This window comes from Triturus cristatus, chromosome 3_2, assembly GCF_964204655.1.
Source record: "Triturus cristatus chromosome 3_2, aTriCri1.1, whole genome shotgun sequence".
In the NCBI taxonomy this organism is placed as follows: Eukaryota; Metazoa; Chordata; class Amphibia; order Caudata; family Salamandridae; genus Triturus; species Triturus cristatus.
In genome coordinates, this window is record NC_140584.1 from 898,108,914 (window position 1) to 898,127,964 (window position 19,051).

The 19,051-nt window shown below is 46.6% G+C and overlaps 1 protein-coding gene across 1 annotated transcript in view; it reads right to left on the reverse strand.

Moving 5' to 3' along the window:
- LOC146858414 (LHFPL tetraspan subfamily member 7 protein-like) overlaps positions 1-19,051 on the reverse strand; it is an 853,086-nt gene that overhangs the window by 496,058 nt on the left and 337,977 nt on the right. The window contains exon 2 of the mRNA XM_085646917.1: positions 16,530-16,668. Coding sequence (XP_085503043.1) covers positions 16,530-16,668 — 139 coding nt within the window. The remainder of the gene's footprint in view (positions 1-16,529; positions 16,669-19,051) is intronic.

A 19,051-nucleotide genomic window follows, 5' to 3' on the forward strand; every position in this document is an offset into this window, starting at 1 on the left:
AAATCTCACCGGGATGTTTATTTTCCACGCTTCCGCTCGCCAACTTGATGTTGACGAACGCGAACGAGGAAAAATCTCACCTGGAGTTTGATTTTCCTCGCTCGCGATCGCCAACTTGGTGTTGACGATCGCGAGCGGGGAAAAAAACTCCGCTCCGCTATGCGAAGCGAAGGTTTTTGGAACTCGGCGAGCTCCACGTAATGCGGAGTGTGGGAAACTCCACAAGCGGAGCGTAGTTCACTGCCCAGGGTTACTTTCAAAGTGCACAGAGGTCCTCCTTATGTACCCTGGCTCCAGACTCCCTACAGGGGAGGGTATGCAGCCCTTTGTGTGTGGACAGGACACAGCCTACTCAGGTCTAAGTGAGGCTCTGCCCAGCTCTTCCCTCCCATACTGCCAGAAGTGGCCCATTGAGACATACCTAAGCTCCCATTGTATCTGGCTGTCAAGGAGGAATACACAAAGGCTAACTGCCAACTACATCCAGTCATGTGATCAGAGACAGGCTACAGACACCAAATGGCTAAAACAAAACAAGAAAATGCCAACTTTCTAGTGGCATTAAGCAAATTGTAATTTAAAATTTGACTATACTATACGTTTGCATTTAAATTGTAATTCCAGAGACACCAAACTTGAACCAGTCATATCTTCCCATTTGGAAATTACACTTATAAAATGTAATAAGGTAACCCTAATGTTATCCTATGGTAGATAGAGGGCTTGCAGTAGTGAAAAATGAATTTAGGAGCTTTTTACTACCAAGACATGTAACATTTAAAAGTGCATGTCTTACCTTTTTTAATGCATTGAACCCTGCCCTCTGGGCTGTCCAGGGCCTACCCTAGGGGTGACTCATACGTATTAAAAAGGAAGGTTTAGGCCTTGAAAAAGGGTTATTTGCCAGGTCAAAATGACAGTTTAAAACTGCACACACTGGATCTGCAATGGTAGGCCTGAGCCATGTTTAAGGGACTACTTAAGTGGGTGGCATAATCAATGCTGCATGCCCACTAGTAGCATTTAATTTACAGGGCCTGGGCACATATAGTGCAGTGTACTATGGACTGATAAGTAAATTAAATATGCCAACTGGGTATGAGCCAATATTACTATGATTTAAGTAGAGAGCACAAGCACTTTAGCACTGGTTATCAGTGGTAAAGTGCCCAGAGTCCTAAAGCCAACAAAAACTAATTCAGCAAAAAGGGGAGAAGGAAGGCAAAATGTTTGGTGGTGATCCTGCAGAGAGGGCCATTTCCAACATAGTGCGACGGATTTTTTTCGCTGTACAGCCACTGCGCCTTTTATGGTATTCGTGAGCATGAAAAATGGATATTGGAAGGTTAGCCGTAAATGGGATGGGGCTTTTGATGCTCTGAAACTGCTGGCTCTAGGGCAGACAGGCATGTAGAGAAGTGTTTCCCATAACTTAGTAGTCTCAGGTTTCTATAGTGCCAAAATAAGACAAAGTATCTTCGAGTTTAGCAGTGTGGTGGAAGAGCTGCCAATTGATTGCTGTTCCCCCACCATGCTCTAAATGACCTCCAAGTCTTTGAAAAAATTAACAAAACAAGTTCATTGATTTTGGCCATTAAATTGGTATTTGAATTGGAATGACTGACCCTAAAAAGTCAATTTTAGAATGAAAGACAGAAGAGCTTACAGCTGAGATAATAATGTTTGGACTCTGATGGCAGGGCCTTTATTACATTTGGGTTAGCAAAATATTTTGTTTTGTACACAATTTCTTTGCACTTCAGCTACATTCATCCTGTGATGGTAATGGTTTCTGAAACACTCAGGATGGCAAGACTGTTAGAAGAATGAAGATGACATTTGTATGGTTAGACTTTCTGATATCTGAACAGGGTAGTAGTATATAATAAGACAACTCTCGGTTTGGGGTGAAAGTAATTGATTTGACATTGGAGACATTGTCATATTTTATCAGATTCAAGATGCTGATGCCAGATATGGACAACACAAGTCTCAGATCTGATGTCCGGAGGTAACTCCTTTGAGCCGTAAATCGACATATGTGTGGGATACAGTGTGGTCACTGGAATCAGTGATGTCAGTGGACTGATTGCCTACAGATATCGTTGAAACAGATAGATGGAAGACAGTGGACGAAGAAGAACAGTGCACTTTTAGCAATAGCACAGTAGCAAAGCGGTTCTGAGAGTACATGATACAATTGCTCTTTACCCATTATGGGATGCCATGATCCTGGTAGAGAAAGATATTTCCCCCACTAGAAGAAGTAAAATGATAAAACTGAAATGTAGTCGTTGCAATTGATGACAGGAGGTCCCACCACTGCACTTGCCAGAGTCTAATGCAAAAGCCAAGAGTAACCCAGGGTCACATGCCTTAAAATGGGAGACTAGAGACGTGACCCAACTCGGAAAGAAGATGGACCAAACAGCATGGTGAGCGATCTCCACTTCTGCTAACATAACATAAACCCTGGGTTTGCCAGTGTTTCATTTGTTTAAAAAAATACATAAATGAAAGGCCCAAAGTTTTTCTTAGAGGTATGCTGTCGGGGCTGCCGGATGCTGGAGTTGCAGAAAACCAAGGCTTCTAGTGTTGGTACCAGCTTATACCTCTTTCTTCCACTGCCCGGCACTTCCTGTCTCGTTATCGCTCACTGGTAGGTTCTTTTTCATCCCTGCTTTCTCCCTTTGTCAATGTTTTCCTATAATTATTTACTACCTTCTTTCTCCCTTCTCTGTTTTTCTCTTTCTTGTTCTGGGTCAAAAGTTTAGGTTGAACAATACGTTCTGGCTCCAAAAATGGGTGCCCTTCACATGCTCAACTTAAGCACTGGCGCTGTGTAATGTCCGAAAATCATACTTTTCACTTTAACAAATTTATCATTTCTTCCCTGATAATCAAACATGTATGCATACACAAACTTATAATAAAAACACTGGGGCATATTTATGAGTTTGTCACACAGTGCAGCGCAGCAAGTCTCCTTACTGCGCTACACTGTGCAACAGGTAGAGGGCAGGAATGTGCCATATTTCAAAGAATACGGTGCATTTCTGCCTTTTCCCCTGCTCTGGAGCCATTTTGTCTGGCTAGAGCCAATGCAGGAAACCTTGCACCGTGGTACAAGGGTGCCTGCATAGAAATGTTTTTGTACAGGAAGGGGCATCTTCCAGCACAAAAACATTCCCATGAGGCATTTTTTTTTTAGAGAGTTTTATATAGCGCAAACTTGACCCAAATTGGGTATCAGAGCGCTTTACATAGCACCAGTTGAGTTATATTAGGACACATTCATTTTTGTTAGGCAAAGGGAGATTAAGTGATTTGCCCAGAATCACAGGATGTTCAGCGTCTTTGCCAAGACTCGAACCCAGTTCCCCAGATTCGAGGTTGACCACCCTAGCCGTTAGGCCAACTCCTATCCTATCCTTTTTCTATGTGTGCTGCAAAATGCAACACACATAGAGAGGGGAAACAACAAGGAGGAAAAAGAACATATTTCTTTGTTGCACCTCACCTGGGGAGGAGTAGGGTTTTGGCATAATCCTAGGTCTACCACATCTTGTAAATCTGGGAATGAGTCAAAATCCATGGATGATGTGTGGGAATACCTATGCAAAACCCAAGGAACACAGAGTAAGGTGCAGAGTAAGACAACTCAGCCATTTGTGCTGCATTGCTTTACTCGAAATTTATGAAGCTACTAAGGGCCGCACAAGCTGGCCTTGTGTGGCTTCATAAATCTCATTTTTGTGTTGCGTCGCTCTTGCACCACATTGCGTGATGCACGTGCAACGCAACAGGGCTCATAAATATATCCCACAGTTTCCTGAGTATTCCTCACTCCACAAGCAAGAAACCAACCTTTTCCACCATTGGCTGGAGGCCAGAGACCCCATTCCTTCCACTGTTTGCTGGATAGGGCTCCGTTGTTGGTTTGTGGCTCAGTTCTCACTATAAACCCACGTACCGGTCCCATGGCCCTTGTTTTTCCCTATTCCTTAGAACTATGTGCCCCAGTTCACGCTCTCAAAACCTTAAAGCCAGTAAGCTGCCAATTTAATGTTACATTTACTATGTTTTGTATAGGAAAGGTAATGTCCTATCCTCAAACTTTTGTTGGTTGTCACTTCTTTAGGAGGACAAATCGGTGGATATGTGTGGAAAATGTTTCTGTTCTTACTGGTTTAATTCTATCCCTAGTGTTTTTGTGCTCAATGCTGGCGCCAAGGACGCAGTCTCAGCCACACTCCCCGCTTTGGCGCCTTGAGAGCCATGCGGGGTTCAGTAGGACCAGACTGTGCAGACAGAGGCCGAACAGTCGGGCCAGTCTGCATGAAAATGAATTCACCCACCCTGGATTCTGTTGACTCAGGCCATCTGAGGGTAAATGGCACTGACGGCAGAGCGAGCTGGAATTAAAAGGCAGCACGCAAAACGCTTACCGCGGCACAGCGGAACTGTAAGTGGCCCATTAGTTTGATCAAGTGAACCTACTAAATTTTAATTTGTCAATACTGCTTAGGCTCAGGATTATTTACAGCCTGCTCAATATCACTAAAGCCTCCCTGGATTCCCATTTTTATTCCGGTGTCATAACGTGGGTGATCCTCGCACATCTTTCCCGCGCTTGCTGACGGGTGCATGGAGGTTGCAGGTCCATCTGGTTCTCATTTAAGTATTTTGTCCCCAGCAGGCATGTAGCAGGTATTTCTCAATCACCTTGAAGCACCTGTATTAAGGGCGCCTCCTGTCTGCCTGACTTCCTCTCTGTGCTCAGCTATCTGTTGTGTCTACCAACATATCTACTTAAAATCTCACATATGGGACAAACCACCAGAATTATCCCTTTAACCCGGGCACCCTGGAGCCTCTGCAGGGTAAGAAGCACTATGTAAACTCAACAACAAAATATTTATTTAGCCATCTACCCCTTCAAAGGTCACCTCACCTCAATGTAACTCACTTCTTCCTTCTTCACACGTTGTTTTTCCCTGCAACTAATGTTAGGGTGTCTTGAACCACCTTCACTGTTCATGTCGCCAAGGTCCAAACTATAAGAGTACCCAGGGAAAAGAAAACATCCATCCATTCATTTATCCATCCATCCACAGATATCGTGTGATTCTGAACTTGTGTGATCATAGCGGTTGCGTAGGTGTGCCCCAGTTTATACCATCAGCTGCTGTAAATAATCACATGTTCCGTTTTTTCTTGGGGTTCCATCCATTGGTCTTCTCTCTTATACTTAGAGATCCATTTCATGGGACCGAGCACAGCAAGCAGCCTATGCGATCAAGGCTAGTCTGGGAAGCTCGCTGAGAGGGATAGATTTAAAGGAAAGGGTCACGGAGGCGCTAATGAAAGAGGGCCCTGGATGTGGGCAGGATATGGGCCGAAAGAAGACAGAGACAAGGACCTGTGACCACATGCAGCTCTCTGCAGCTGGACATTAAACTCCAGAGCGTCCTCACTGTTAATTTAACTTGTAGCTTGGGGTCGGGGTTACCTTCAGCATAAAGTACCTTTACCCATTGGACTATCTTACTTGAGGTTTACCCAGTGGTCACAGTAGATACATTAAGTAACTGAGGCATGATGCACATTTTCATCTAGTATTTAGAGCTTGTCACAGGCTTTCAGGAATGCCCTCCCTCGCTCTTACAGACTGCCCGGTCCAGTTTGGACTTTGTATCCACTGTTTGACAGACAGAGGTCAGGAGGAAGCTAAGCCAGTCTGGCCACTGTTATTGTGCCACGTCCCCTTCGCCCACAACCTGTCCCACACAAGACCAAGTCCTGCCCTCCTCCCCGGCAGAGCTGGACAGAGGCTTGAAGGAAGGGCTCTGCATGGATTCCGCGGTTCTACCACCCCTGTCTTCCTACAACACCACGACTGGGTCCTCGGCCTTGGGCTAGACCCCTGATGTAACCCCAGAGAAGACAGCAGAGGAAAAGCAGTGCTTAATTTTCGAAAAAATCAATAAAAAATAAGTGCAGAGACCAAAAGGTTTCTTAGGAGCATAGTGCTGCAGAAGGCCACGGTTACAAACCCAAGGCTTCTGACTCCTAATTCCGCCTCATGCCTCTTTTCTCAACCACCCTAGAGGTCCTGATTCTTTATCTCACTCTTGCAGGTTCTTCTTCATCCCTCCTTTCTCCTTTTATCAGTATGTTCCGATTTATCTTCTCCTCTTTCCTTCTCACTTTCCTTTTTCTGACTTTCCCTCTCATGCTACGAATCTGACAATAAAAAATTAACTCCAGGTTATTGCTGAACCCCTTATTGACTCCTTCCTTGTGGATATCCCTCCTTGCCGCCTCTCGGAGGAGCAGCGTGCCGTCTTGAATGAGCCCATCACTTTGGATGAGCTACGGGCCGCCCTTTCCAACATACATCCGGGACGTGCGCCCGGCCCAAATGGGTTCCTGTGCAATTTCCTGCAGCCCCACCTGGAGATGTTGGGACCTCATCTTTTGGATGCGCTCCACGATGCCTCAGAGCGGTGCATCCTGCCCCCTGGACGGGAGGCATGCGGAGATTGTTGTCTCACTTAAGCCGGGTCGCCCACCGGAGGAGCCGGGTTCGTACCGCCCCATTTCTCTGTTGAATTTTGAGCATAAGCTGCTGGGGAAGGTTCTGGCGGACCGACTCCGTACGTGCATACAAGATCTGGTACATCCAGATCAAGCAGGCTTTATGCCTCACAGGTCTACTTGACACAATATTAGGCGTGCCCACAATGCCGTGGCGGAGGCACACTGTTTGGAGCGCCCCGCAGCTGTCTTGCTTGCGGATATCGACAAGGCATTCTACTCTTTGAGTTGGAAATACCTTTTTTAAGCTCTTGGAGGCAGTAAATCTGGGCCCCTGCTCCAGGGCGTATGTACAGTTACTAAATACACGCCGCACCGCCTCGGTCCGTGTGGCTGGTCATTGGTCGGCCCCCTTTCCCATCCATAGGGACACGCGGCAGGGGTGCCCACTCTACCTGCTACTGTTCGCGTTGACCATCGAGCCCCTGGCTACCTGGGTTTGCATAGACGCTGTCGGGGTCTAGTCTGGTCGCCGGAGTGCTCCGACAAGATTGCGCTATATGCCGATGAAGCCTTGTTTTTTATGTCTGATCCCTGGGTCTCCAGGCCTAGGGTGCTCGAGATTCTGAACATTTTTGGAGAGACCTTGGGGCTCTATGCCAATCCCTCTAAGTCTATTTTGCTCCCTATCACCAGGGGTCAGCGGTCTCAGGCCTGGGCCTCGCAGTTGATTGTCGCAGATGAGGGCTTTCGATACCTGGGGGGTGTAACGCGCGGTGCCCGACAGTTGCGTGGTCATGTAACATCGTGCCATTGCGCCCCGTGGTGCGGGACGAGACGACGGTATGGTCTAAACTACCCCTCTCGCTCTATGGTAGATCTGCCACATTCAAAATGGTGTCTCTGCCACGTTTGCCATATCGGCTGCAAAACTACCCCTTTCCTATTCCTCCGTCTTCGTTCCGTCAAATCAACGCTCTCCTGAACAGGTTCCTCTGGGGGGATGTGGTTCGTGTGGCGCTAGCAACAATCTACTTACTGCGGTGGGATTGCGGCGGCTGACGTTCTGGCATACTATTGGGCTTCGAAGTGATAAACGACTGGTGGTATAGCTCTCAGGCAGATCCAGCTTATGCGGTGGAGAGACTTTCATGGGAGAAACCCCGCTGCTCCACCTCCTCTATAGTTCTTCGCCTTTGACGGAGCTCCCCCGGCCTGTCAGACTGTCATTCAGATATGGAGGTGTGTAGTCCGCCAGATGGATTGGTGGTGTAAGTTGACATGCGCAACTCCTCTTTGTCGGGGTTCCCATCTCCGGCCGGTCTCGTCCCTGTCCATGGTGGGGTTCTGTTGGTGGGATGACATAGGGATCTCCACGTTGGGGGGCATAATGCAGGGGTCTACTCTCAAGTCGTTTCAGAAGCTGCAAGACGACTTCCAGCTTCATAAGACACAATTTCATAGATATCTGCAGCTCCGTCAAGCAGTGTCTACCCTCATCAGGGATCTCACCACTGTTTCACCCGCTGGAAGGCCGGTTGCTTATGGGGGATTTGGGTGCCCATAAAATTAGGCAAGTATATCAAACAATCACTACACACTCCACTACCACTATTCACAGGACTCGGGCGGCGTGGGAGGCGGATGTGCCCACATTGACCGATGATGACTGTGCCGAGGCCTTGGCCAGCCCTCGGTACTCCGCTGTCTCCACTGGTTGATCCAATTTAAATACCTCCAAGGGGCTTACTATGCAAGTTTACGCCTCTACAAGATGGGGGCTATCCAGTCTCCCATGTGCCTTCGCTGTGGCTTGGAGGAAGGGTCGTTTTTACACACGGTATGGAGCTGCGGCGCGCTGCAACATTTCTGGTCTGGTTTTAGGTCTTGCGTGGGGCGGGTCCTTGCGTGGAACATCCCTGCCGATCCACGACTGATTCTTCTCCATGGGACTGAGGACATTGGTGGGAACAGATACAAAAGACACTTGCTATTCTTGAGTCTCACACTTGCCAAGCGAGACATTGCACAACACTGGAAGGCGGCGTCTCCACCTGGTATAGGTAATTGGAAGAAAGCAATGGATAGATGCCTGTCGGCTGAAGTGGCGGTGTTTCAGGCACGGGGTTTTCCACAAAAGCATGGGAAAATTTGGGCGGGCTGGGCCACATACAGAGGCATTGACCTGTCGCTCTTTGGGCCTCCGGTCTCCCGGGACCCAGTAGACAGACTTGTAGTGAGCAATTCAGCAGTTTAATGCCACGGGTTGGCGTGTGTGCATGGAGCATGTTTATGTAATGTTACTCTATGATGACTGCAGGGTGCGTGGTGCGGGGTTGGGGGTAGTGGTGGGGGGTTCTGGTCTGATGTTTTGCAGACCTTCCGGGGGTTACTATTGGGTGCCGAGAATTTCTACATTATGCCTGGCACATGTATAATGCTTGCTGGTTTTGCTCCTTTGGTAACTTTGAAAACCAATAAAATGTGTTGTTAAAAATAAATAAACTCCAGTTCCCGTAAATGAGTGCAGGTGCCCAGCACCTGCAATCACCTGCAGAAATTAAGCAATGAGGAACACCAATGGGCAAGGAGCTAAGAAACAGGCAAGACCTAGGGTCTGTCTGTCTACATTTGCTGACCTTGCCCAGTGGTGTGAGTCCTTGTCCAGGGGAGTGGATGTGCCTTAACGGCCACAGCTGCCGACTTTGGTGCTGGGGAACCAGGTTCGAGTCTCAGCGTCAGCTCAACATCCTGTGATTCTGGGCAAATCATTTCATCTCCCTGTACCTACCAAAAAGGAATGTGTCCTTGTGTAATGTAAGTGGTGCTCATGTAAAGAGCTCCAATACCTTAGGGTCAAGTTTGCCTTATATAAAACTACAAAAAAGTGGTCCATCAGATAAAGTTCAGAGACTTTTTCATGCTGCTCATCGGACCATGCAGCTGGTTCTTAAGTGACAGCATTGTCCATCCCAGAGAGGACTCTTGACATTATAGGAGGGCTGAGATATTGTAAATGACAGAAATCTCCATTCATTTAAGTGAGAACCCTAGTCTAGGTCACGTGACCATGTTTTAGGATGGGTTCTTAAACACAGTGACTGTAAGTCAGTCTGAGAGAGTCTGGCAGTCTGTTTCACAGCGTGGTGCCCTTCCATCTTTGCTTTCTGAACTTGGGACATCTGGCAAGCTGTGTGAAGCAGAGTACAGAACACTCTCTGGAGGGTATTTGGAAAAGCAGTTCCTAGGAAAACCACTCCAACGTGTCCGATGCGCAAAGAATTGTAGATTCAAATTGATTTCATCTCTAAATGGGAGCTATGGAGTTAGCAAAGTTTGGAGGAAATATAGTCAAATTTCTTCAACTCAGTGATTGCTCTTGCGGCCGCATTCTGAATGCGCTAAAGTTTTAGTAGGGACTTTTGATGCAGCCCATAGTACGCTCAATCCCCAAAGTCTAATGTTGACTGCAGTAGTACATTGTTGAGCATCACTCTTCGAAAGAGAGCGAGAGAGAGAGAGAGGGAGAAAATGGAGAACTCTGCTCAGCGCTACCAAGTGATCTTTCCATCAGTTTTACAATATTGGGAAACCTTAGAAAGACTCTGGGTAGAAAGTAAGAGCCATAGCTTCCCCTCTGACACTAAGGAACCACCAGCAGCAGTATGTCTTCAAATGATGTCTCTATTATCATCTTTAATCATATTTTGGAACTGTAATCATTTTATTCCCAAACATTACCTTACCAGTTTCAAAAAATATACACATTTTGCAGCTATCAAAAACAAGCTCTTCGTGTTGGATAAATAAACTCAATTCACCTCAAATAAAAGCTTATCATTTTTGTGAAATAAAATTATTTGTCCCAAAATATCAGCTTTGTATTTTTGTTGGATACATTTTTTGTCATTAAACATTAGCATGTATCACCTTCAAATACCACAGATTTCCATAATGTGCCAGGGATTTCTACCCAAATCGTGCCTGTGAAGGTGGCAGTTATGAGTAGGAATGTGTCAGTGTTAAAAAAAACTAGGCCCAGGCGAAACTTAATTACGCCAGGATAGTTCGCGTAACTGCAGGAATCTCACATTACACTTATTATTTGAAATTCCTGAAATTACACCATTATGCTGTATAATTACTTCTGTTCGCAGTAAAACTGTGGGGCAACTGTGCAGGATGCACTTCTTGTTTTTTACAGCCAATTGTGTCGTAGTGTCAAAAATTGAATCAAGGACACATTTCACACTAAAATATAGAACTAAACAAATAATTTGCATAATTACATGCAAATACACGTAATGTTGCATTCTTTTCCTAAACTTTTGTGCAATTCTGCAAAAACAAATTATGTGAATTTCGAACACCCCTACTTAAAACACTGTTTACCTTGAAAAAATAATCATTCTGAGGTAGTGATTGTGAGGTTTATACTGCTGTGAACTCAGTCCTGTCTCCAATAAAATATATCATTCTTCACAAATGCCATCTTCCTCCTGCTGCCCCAGTGAAGATGAAAGAAACCTTTCTCCATTAACCAGAAGTGAAAACACACGAAGCCACCCTGCGAGACAGAGGCGCTCTTCTCACCCACCCCGGGGACATCCATGGGGAGAGAGTGCTGAAGAGGGGGGGACAGGTGAAAGCTGGGGTAAGGCTGCTGGATCCCCCCGCATCCCTTACACGGCTCTAATTGCTCCGCGAGACAAAGCCCGCTTGTCCCTCGCGGATCCTTAAACAGCGCGGCGCGTGACAGACCCCCGGGCGCAGAGCTGTGGAGGTGATTACCCGCCTCTGCTGCTGCAGCTGACTGCCTGGCTCGTCTGTGGGGCCTATGGCTCCCATCTTGAAGCGGCAGGCCAATCAGCAGCCTTCCTTTCAGCCCTTTCTTTATGCAAGTGCGGAGAGCCAGGGTTCAAGCGCTATTTTTGCATGTTTTGAATACAGATTCGTCTCGGAGTGTAGAAATGCGTGTTTGTTGCTGCCAACTACAACCTTAAGGCATACCTGCGCTGTTTCATCCATTTATGTTTCGAAGGTGCCTGCTACCACATCCTCGGGGCTTCGTAGCGCTTTAAGCATGAAGTTGGATTACATATATGATACAGGAGCCCGAGTAGTTGTGCACATGGATTTGCGTATTACATAGATTGCACTGGTGTGGTTCGGCATTTCTGCTGCTATTTGCAAAACGAATCAGCAGAAAAACGAAGTGAGTGACTGCACCAACCTTCGGAAGTCTCCTGGACCCCTGTGCCAACCCCAATGTCGTGCACAGTCAGTGCACCTCCTGACAGCCTCTTTACCTCTGCACTCTGCATGTCGCTAATAGGTGGAAAGACAAGCTGCGGTCTGACCCTCGCTAGAGGCCGCGGCTTGGCCACTATTCTTTAGAGGGGGTAAAATTCCCCTGCAGTGAGTGGCCGCACCATCATTCGGGGAGATGCCTGGGAGTCTCTCGGACCCCTGTGCCAACCACAATGTGATGCACAGCCAGTACACATCATGACTGCCTCCTTGCTTCTGTGCCCATGTCACTAATATGGTGGAAAGACAAAGGATGCTATTCATCATGCAAATAAGCATATGCCCCCTTCCCTTGGGATCACGCTAGCTGACATTTAGCACCGGGTCACTTCATATAACAGAAGGGACCGCACAAGCATCTGTGGCCCCTGTAATTATGTAGTGCCTCGGGACACAAAAGGAGACACAAATCAACATTGCGCCCTGGGGCACTATGTATATGAGTGGCTCAGTTGGTCAGTGCAACATTACACTTGCAACAGTGCAGTCTATTTCATCTCCCCTGGATATCACAAATATCCGTCTCAGTGGTAAACTCTGATGAGCTTTCGGGGGACACAAGACTCATTCAACCTTCAACGTGTCATCTGCAAACGGTATACTGATCTTTGCACCAGGTGCACTGACACACTGATCCTCATGACGAGGCACTTAAGTAGAACCCTGTGCCAGTAAACCAATAGAGAAACGTGTCTTCTGGGCAAAAAAGCAAAGTTTAAAATAAACTATGATCCCCAAAAATACATTATAGTGAAGGAAGGTTGCTTAGAGTGCACCGTGCCACAGCAAGCGGCGTCAGTGCGCCTGAATCTGGGGAGGATGGGGCTGATTTACTAACTTATGATGCATCTGAAGCAACTAGCAGCACTGCATGAGGGGAGAGAGCAGAACATTGCCCAGGTATGGCCTTGTTTCCTCTTACCCTGCAGTGCACACCTTTGGTTGCCTTGCTCAAACAGACATATCCTTGCACGTGTGTGCGTTCTGGCAAGCACTGCTTTTGAACTGGAAGGGTCCCACTGTGCAAAATGTTTGCTTTGGACATGTACTGTACAATGCAGCACAGATGCCAGGTTGGAAAAATGTGGAGAATTTTAAAGCGTGCGCCACAATTCCACCTGCCTCAAGGAGGTGGGCGTTTTTGCCACAAATCCCTTGCTGCCAGTGTTAGTAGATAGGGATTTGTGTCAGAATCATCCAGGGGTGGTTACAGGGGAATGTCCGTCTGCCACTCATGGAACGCTACCCAGATGTAAAGTATCACAAAGCGATTCTTGGCTCTGTCTTTGGCCAATTTTCCAAGGCAAATCCGGATTTGCCTTGGAAAGTTCATCACACCACAACAGCTTGAGCCGGTTGAGCTAGCTTGTGTGTGCTACATAAGTAATGTAAGGTCGACGGAAAGGGTTAATCTGGGACGATATTTCAGAAAGGTCTAATCCTGACGGCAAGTAAAGACTTACAGGGAGTGAACAGCACAGCCCAAAGTAAGCATAGGGAAGCATAGGTCCATTAATGAATACATAATGGGAAAGGAACATTTCCTTGGACCAACAAAAGTCCTCACAGCCCACCTGCAGCATAGTACTAAGGACTTCAACCTGCATCTGGCCACCGGCACATCTGTGGCCATGCAGGGCTCCTCTCTTGGTTTCCAAAGACCTTAATTTGTCCCAAGACAGATCTGAAGAACTTATGCAATCCTGTTTTTAATTTGCATTTCGTAATATAGCTCCAAATTCACATTCAGAAGGGCAGAGTGTGAGATGTACTATTCTGTAGCACAGTCTTCTAAAACCCAAATACACACAAATGCAGCGGTGATCAGCATCCCAGCACAAAATATACTGTTCCCTGGAAAGGAGGTGCCGCAGAGCACAGCACGGCTTCGGGTCACACAGCACTAACTCCCTTCCTTGTCTTTGCAGAGGCAGCGTAACCAGACAGGAGCAGCACACCACCAGGTTTCTGGCACCCTCAGATCTACTCAAATAGTGTGACACTAGATGTGTGAATGCTTAACACTGTATTACACCAAACACAAGCAAGGGGTAAGTAAATATCGTGAGATAGACCTAATAATAAAAGGTGTGATTCTTGTGAAATGACACATTTTTCATGGCTTGCCCTTGGACGTTTATCCTCGCGTTGAAGTTGTGTGTTGGAGGGTGTATTCAAGTACACATCTCATGCAGGGCAGCGCTGGTTCCAGCTTGCGCGGTTGTAACATGGCACAAAAGCAGCTTTGAAACTCGAGTGTGGCAGACTGCACCATTGGCACGCACGGTGAATCTTAATTAACATGGCTCTGCTCAATCGTTGACCATAAACACAACTCAGGACTCCTGCTTTCACAAAGCACTACACGAAGTTTAGCAACTTTAGGTCCGGCCACCGTGACCAGTCTGAGATTCAAAGAAATATTCAAGGTTTCATAAGGTACTCACTTCTGACATGGGACAACTTCGTCCTGTGAGTTGTGCCCAAAGAAGCCAGAGCCCACATTTACTAAACTTGGTGCGGGGCAGCCCTTTACTGCACGAAAATCAACAGTGCTGTATTGCGTGAATAGTTGAAAATTGCGGAGCGCCGTGTTTATTGGAAGCTGCACGACAATGATGTCATCAGCTCTGCTCGCGCTAAAATCCTGTTGGCCTGATGCTGAGAATTGCTGTGTGGCACGTGGGGCTCCATCGGCCCTTGCATGAAATGTGTACTTGAGGCGCATTCAGGGACAACTTAAGGATTTTGGGGGCCCTGGGTCAAACGTATTTTCTGGGGCCCCTGTATGGAACCGCTTTGAGTTTATGATTCAATTTCAGCTCTTTCATGCCCTCTTTGGCCAAGTCTCTGCACAGTCACACTGGCCCAAATTCGAAAAGTGTTTGCATCTAATATTGGCATATAGTGACGTGTTTTCAATATTGTAACACAGCAGCAGCCCATTAATATTACTGCAAATAATTTATGTGACACCCTCCCATTTCCCATATGTTAAGTCCTATTGTGAGCTAAAAGAAACTATTTTTTATAGATTTTGCATGAAAAATAAACAACATTTCTCAGCAAAATATCTGTGATAGACTATCACACATCACCCACGTTACAAATAATTTAAAAGAAAATGGTAATTAAAATAATCTGTTTAAGATTTATTCAAGTCCATTAGGGCAAGATTCTGCAAAACAGAGCTGGCTCTACCAGGGGGCCCCCTGAAAGTCTGGGACCCTGGGCCAGAGCCCACTTTGCCCATGCCTTAAAACGTATCTGGGCGCACCCTGCCACACAAATTTCAATACAACCACAACTATCCACAGGTAACGCATTGAAAATCTGTAACTTCGTAGTAATTACAAATTTACACCTAAAAATGCTTGGTTTCACCGTATTTCATGTAAAGCCAGGTCACGCTTTTTCAATAGATTTGTCTTTCTGCGAAAACCTCCGCTATTCCCACCTCAATACACTCTCTTTCCATATGTAACAAGCTGGATTGGTGTTCTATGATGCACAGGCATTTGTGCTGCGCTTGCATCAATTTTTCCGCACAAATTAGACTGTTGCACCAGAAAGTTGATCATTGCTGCTCTTTGAGTCACATTGGTTTGTGAAGTGTCACAAGTGTCCGCGCTAATTAATAGTAAATTTGGGCCAACGCTTTTATAGAAGATGTGAAAGAATGGTGTATGAATTGTAATTATTATTTATATAATGCTTACTACCCCTGACGAGACATTGAAGCACTTTTCGGCGAGTAGCACGCTACTCCGGGACCCGAGGTGGATTAGTGGAGGGTTAATGGAGGAAAATATAAGTGGATGTATGTCGTTACAACGCACACTTTTACAACACATGCACTTACAACGCATTTTTTACACCGCAACATCCACTACAACGCATTCCAATACATAGCATGACACTACAACGCATTTTTAAAAACTACCTTTACAACGCATTCCATTACATCGCATACTACCTTTACAACGCATACCATTACAACGCATAGTATTAAATTGCATTTAAGGTAAGTATTGGATAGTATAGGGGTAAAAATTACTATTCTAACTCCAGGGGGTGCAACAGTAGGGTAAGTGTTGGATTGCGTTGTAATGGTATGCGTTGTAAAGGTAGTATGTGATGTAATGGAATGCGTTGTAAAGGTAGTTTTTAAACATGCGTTGTAGTGTCATGCGATGTAATGCAATGCGTTGTAGTGGATGTTGCGTTGTAAAAATGTTGTTGTTAGTGTAGTGCGTTGTAATAGTTGCGTTGTAAAGGTTGTTCACCATATAAGTTGTTAATTGGAGTGGTGGGCATGTGAGTCTGCTAGTTGGTTTGAAGAGGATAAAGGAGGGAAGAGCTTAGAAAGGGTTATTTGGGAGATCATAGTAGTAAAATGTGGTCTGGGATGAGTCTAATGAGTGATAGCGAAGGGAAGAATCCAAAAACGGCCACCCAGGAGACCATAGCAATAAAATTAGGCTTGGGGTGAGTAAAAGAGGGGTAGAGGAGGGAAGACCCCAGAAATGGTTGTTTGGGAGATCATAGTAGTAAAATGAGGCCTGGGGTGAGTGAGGGAGTAGAGGTTGAGGCTGCATTGAAAGCGGTAGAGGCTGAGATACAGATCAGTGATTTGGAGAGCGTCGATTTTTTTCCTTACAAACCAAAAGTTGTCCTACCTGCTGCTGTCTGCATGTATCCTGCCAGGGTGCAAGTCCTTCTCTCGCAGAGCCCGCTGGGCAGGAAGATGGTGATGATTGCCAGCAGGGAGCTGATGGCCAAAAGCAGGCACCCTCCGGAGCACAGGACAGCACTGGTCTGCAAGAGCACAGAGAGAGAGAGCACAGTCACCATCACAGTCTGCTCAGGTAACCAGGCACCGGGTCGCAAGGGAAGCGCAGCCATGTATACTATAAAACTCAATAAAAACTCTTCATGCATAAAACGCATTGATATAAAAAAAAACAGGCCTGGCCTACTCCTTCACAATGCAGGTAGCGTGGCCACACCACTAGGTGGTGGCCAATACTGTGTTTCTTTCACCCCCAGCGAACACTTTTTTTGCCCTCTAATTATGAGAGACCCTTGACTAACAAACCAGAGCGCCCTAAACGTGTTTGCTTCAGGCTCCGACACACCTGGCTGATAGCCCGATTCGAGGTTTGCCATAAGAAAAGAAACAGGGAAATTGACATAGGAATAGGGTGTGAGGCAACAAACCTTCCTTGAGCATCCATTAGTTCCTCACTATGGAGGCTACATCATGTCAGTTCTGCACTTGCTGTTAACACTACTGTGGATATTTACACCAATCCTGTTGGAGATCTTTACATTTAAAACCTCATTCTTTCAACAAACTCTTCCTTCTGTCAGTCCTTACCACTGACCCTGGCTCCCCAAGCAATCTTAAAATGATTGCACTTCCTAAAGGTATGGGGGTGAAATCATCACTAAATGCATGACAAAGCAGACTGCACCCTAAAGTTGTAAGTTTTCTCTTCTTGGTGGTTGTCTTTGAGGTGGGAGCACCCACCTCTTCCTAGCAGAAGGCCTCCCTGTGGCTGAGGTAAAGGGAAGTGGGAAGGTTATCTGGCAGGCAGTGAGGTGCCGGGCAGTGTGGGTCACATGGCACGGAATAGCATGCCTATGGTCAGCCCTCCCACAGATGCTGAGGTGACAGCCTATATCAGACACTGCTTAATTTGAGCCTGTGGTTTCCTGTGCTGACACTGGCACTTAATTGTCAACACCTGCACTAATGACAGTCTGCCACATGGTGGCGCTGTTTGTCTGATTTAGAGTGAGCACAACAACCATTGTTTACTAATTCAATATTCATTAACCCCTTCTGTACCACGCCCTTTCCCCCTCCTGTGCCGGGCGTTACATTAGTGGGCGGGTTTCATGACGAGATAGTCTTGTCATGGGCACAGCGCGACCGTGCTCCATGATGAGACTATCTCGTCATGGGCACAGAAGAGGTTAAAAATGACTAATACCTGCCTCCTAAGCTATTTTTATGCCTTTGTGGTTCTGGAACAGTCTGAATTACCACACTTGTAGATGTTTGATGGTTAGCAGTTGTATTGGTGCTGTCATTGGCAGTGCTGGCAAGGGCAATGGGTAGTGCAAGCTGAGGTGGCCTCCTGATGAGGGTCCTGGCACTTCTTTTTTGTTTTTTTTACAAATTAAGTACTGCTATCACAACATCTTCCAATATTGTGCCGGGTCAGTCTGCACCATGCCTGCGCCCTTATGTAGACTGCATATCAGGGGCGGCTCCTCTGCAATGATAGAGGAGCATCGCCGCACTGGCTCAGAGCCAGCACCTGAAAAATAAAACGATAGACTATCATCGTTTTATTTTTCAGTTGCTGGCTGAGCCAGCGTGTGTAGGGAGGGGCAGGGCCGGGGCCATGGGAGGTGGGTGTAGGACTGACTGTGAACTTCTAAGTGCGCATGTGTGTGTTGTCCGGCTGTCTTATGCCACCCAAATACACATTCCCAATTAGGTTTCTCCAACCCAGGTGCATTGAACAGCCGGGTTGGAGAAACAGCACAGACTCCTGTGCCTGAGCGGAGTGTCAAACCAGCCCGCTCAGGCCAATCCCCGCGCTGCTCTCATAGCATGAGAGCAGCGCGGGGATTGCACAGGGAGTCTGTGATGCTGTCCCAGTGTCTTCTGGGACCAGGAAGAAAACAGAGGCGCGATGTGGGAGGCGGCCAGCAGCTTCAGGTAAGTTTTCCTTTCTTTAAAAAAAATATAATTAAACCCTCCCTGCTATCCCACCCGCCTCACCACATTTTGTTTGTGGCAGCCGCCACTAATGCATATCAAGATTGGATATTGACCCACGCACTGGTGAGCATATGTGTGCCAGTGATTTCACCTCCACAGGTAATTGTCGTGAACGGGACGTCCAATACACATATTCTTCTCGTCAGCTACCTTTCTGTCATCTAATGTTCAATGCTCGCCTCTCACACTTAGAATGCACCATGATGAATCCTGGCTGGCTCTCTCCCATTTCCCTCCCACCCTTCCTGCCCAAAGCTAAGTCTGGACATTCCCAAGAGTTTCACTCTGAGATTTGTCTCTCTGGGAAACAGATGGTAGGTGGGCGATCAACGTAGAATTATTATCAGCAAACATCAAAAACATTAAGCCAGAAATACGTATCTGTCGATGCCAATTGAGTAC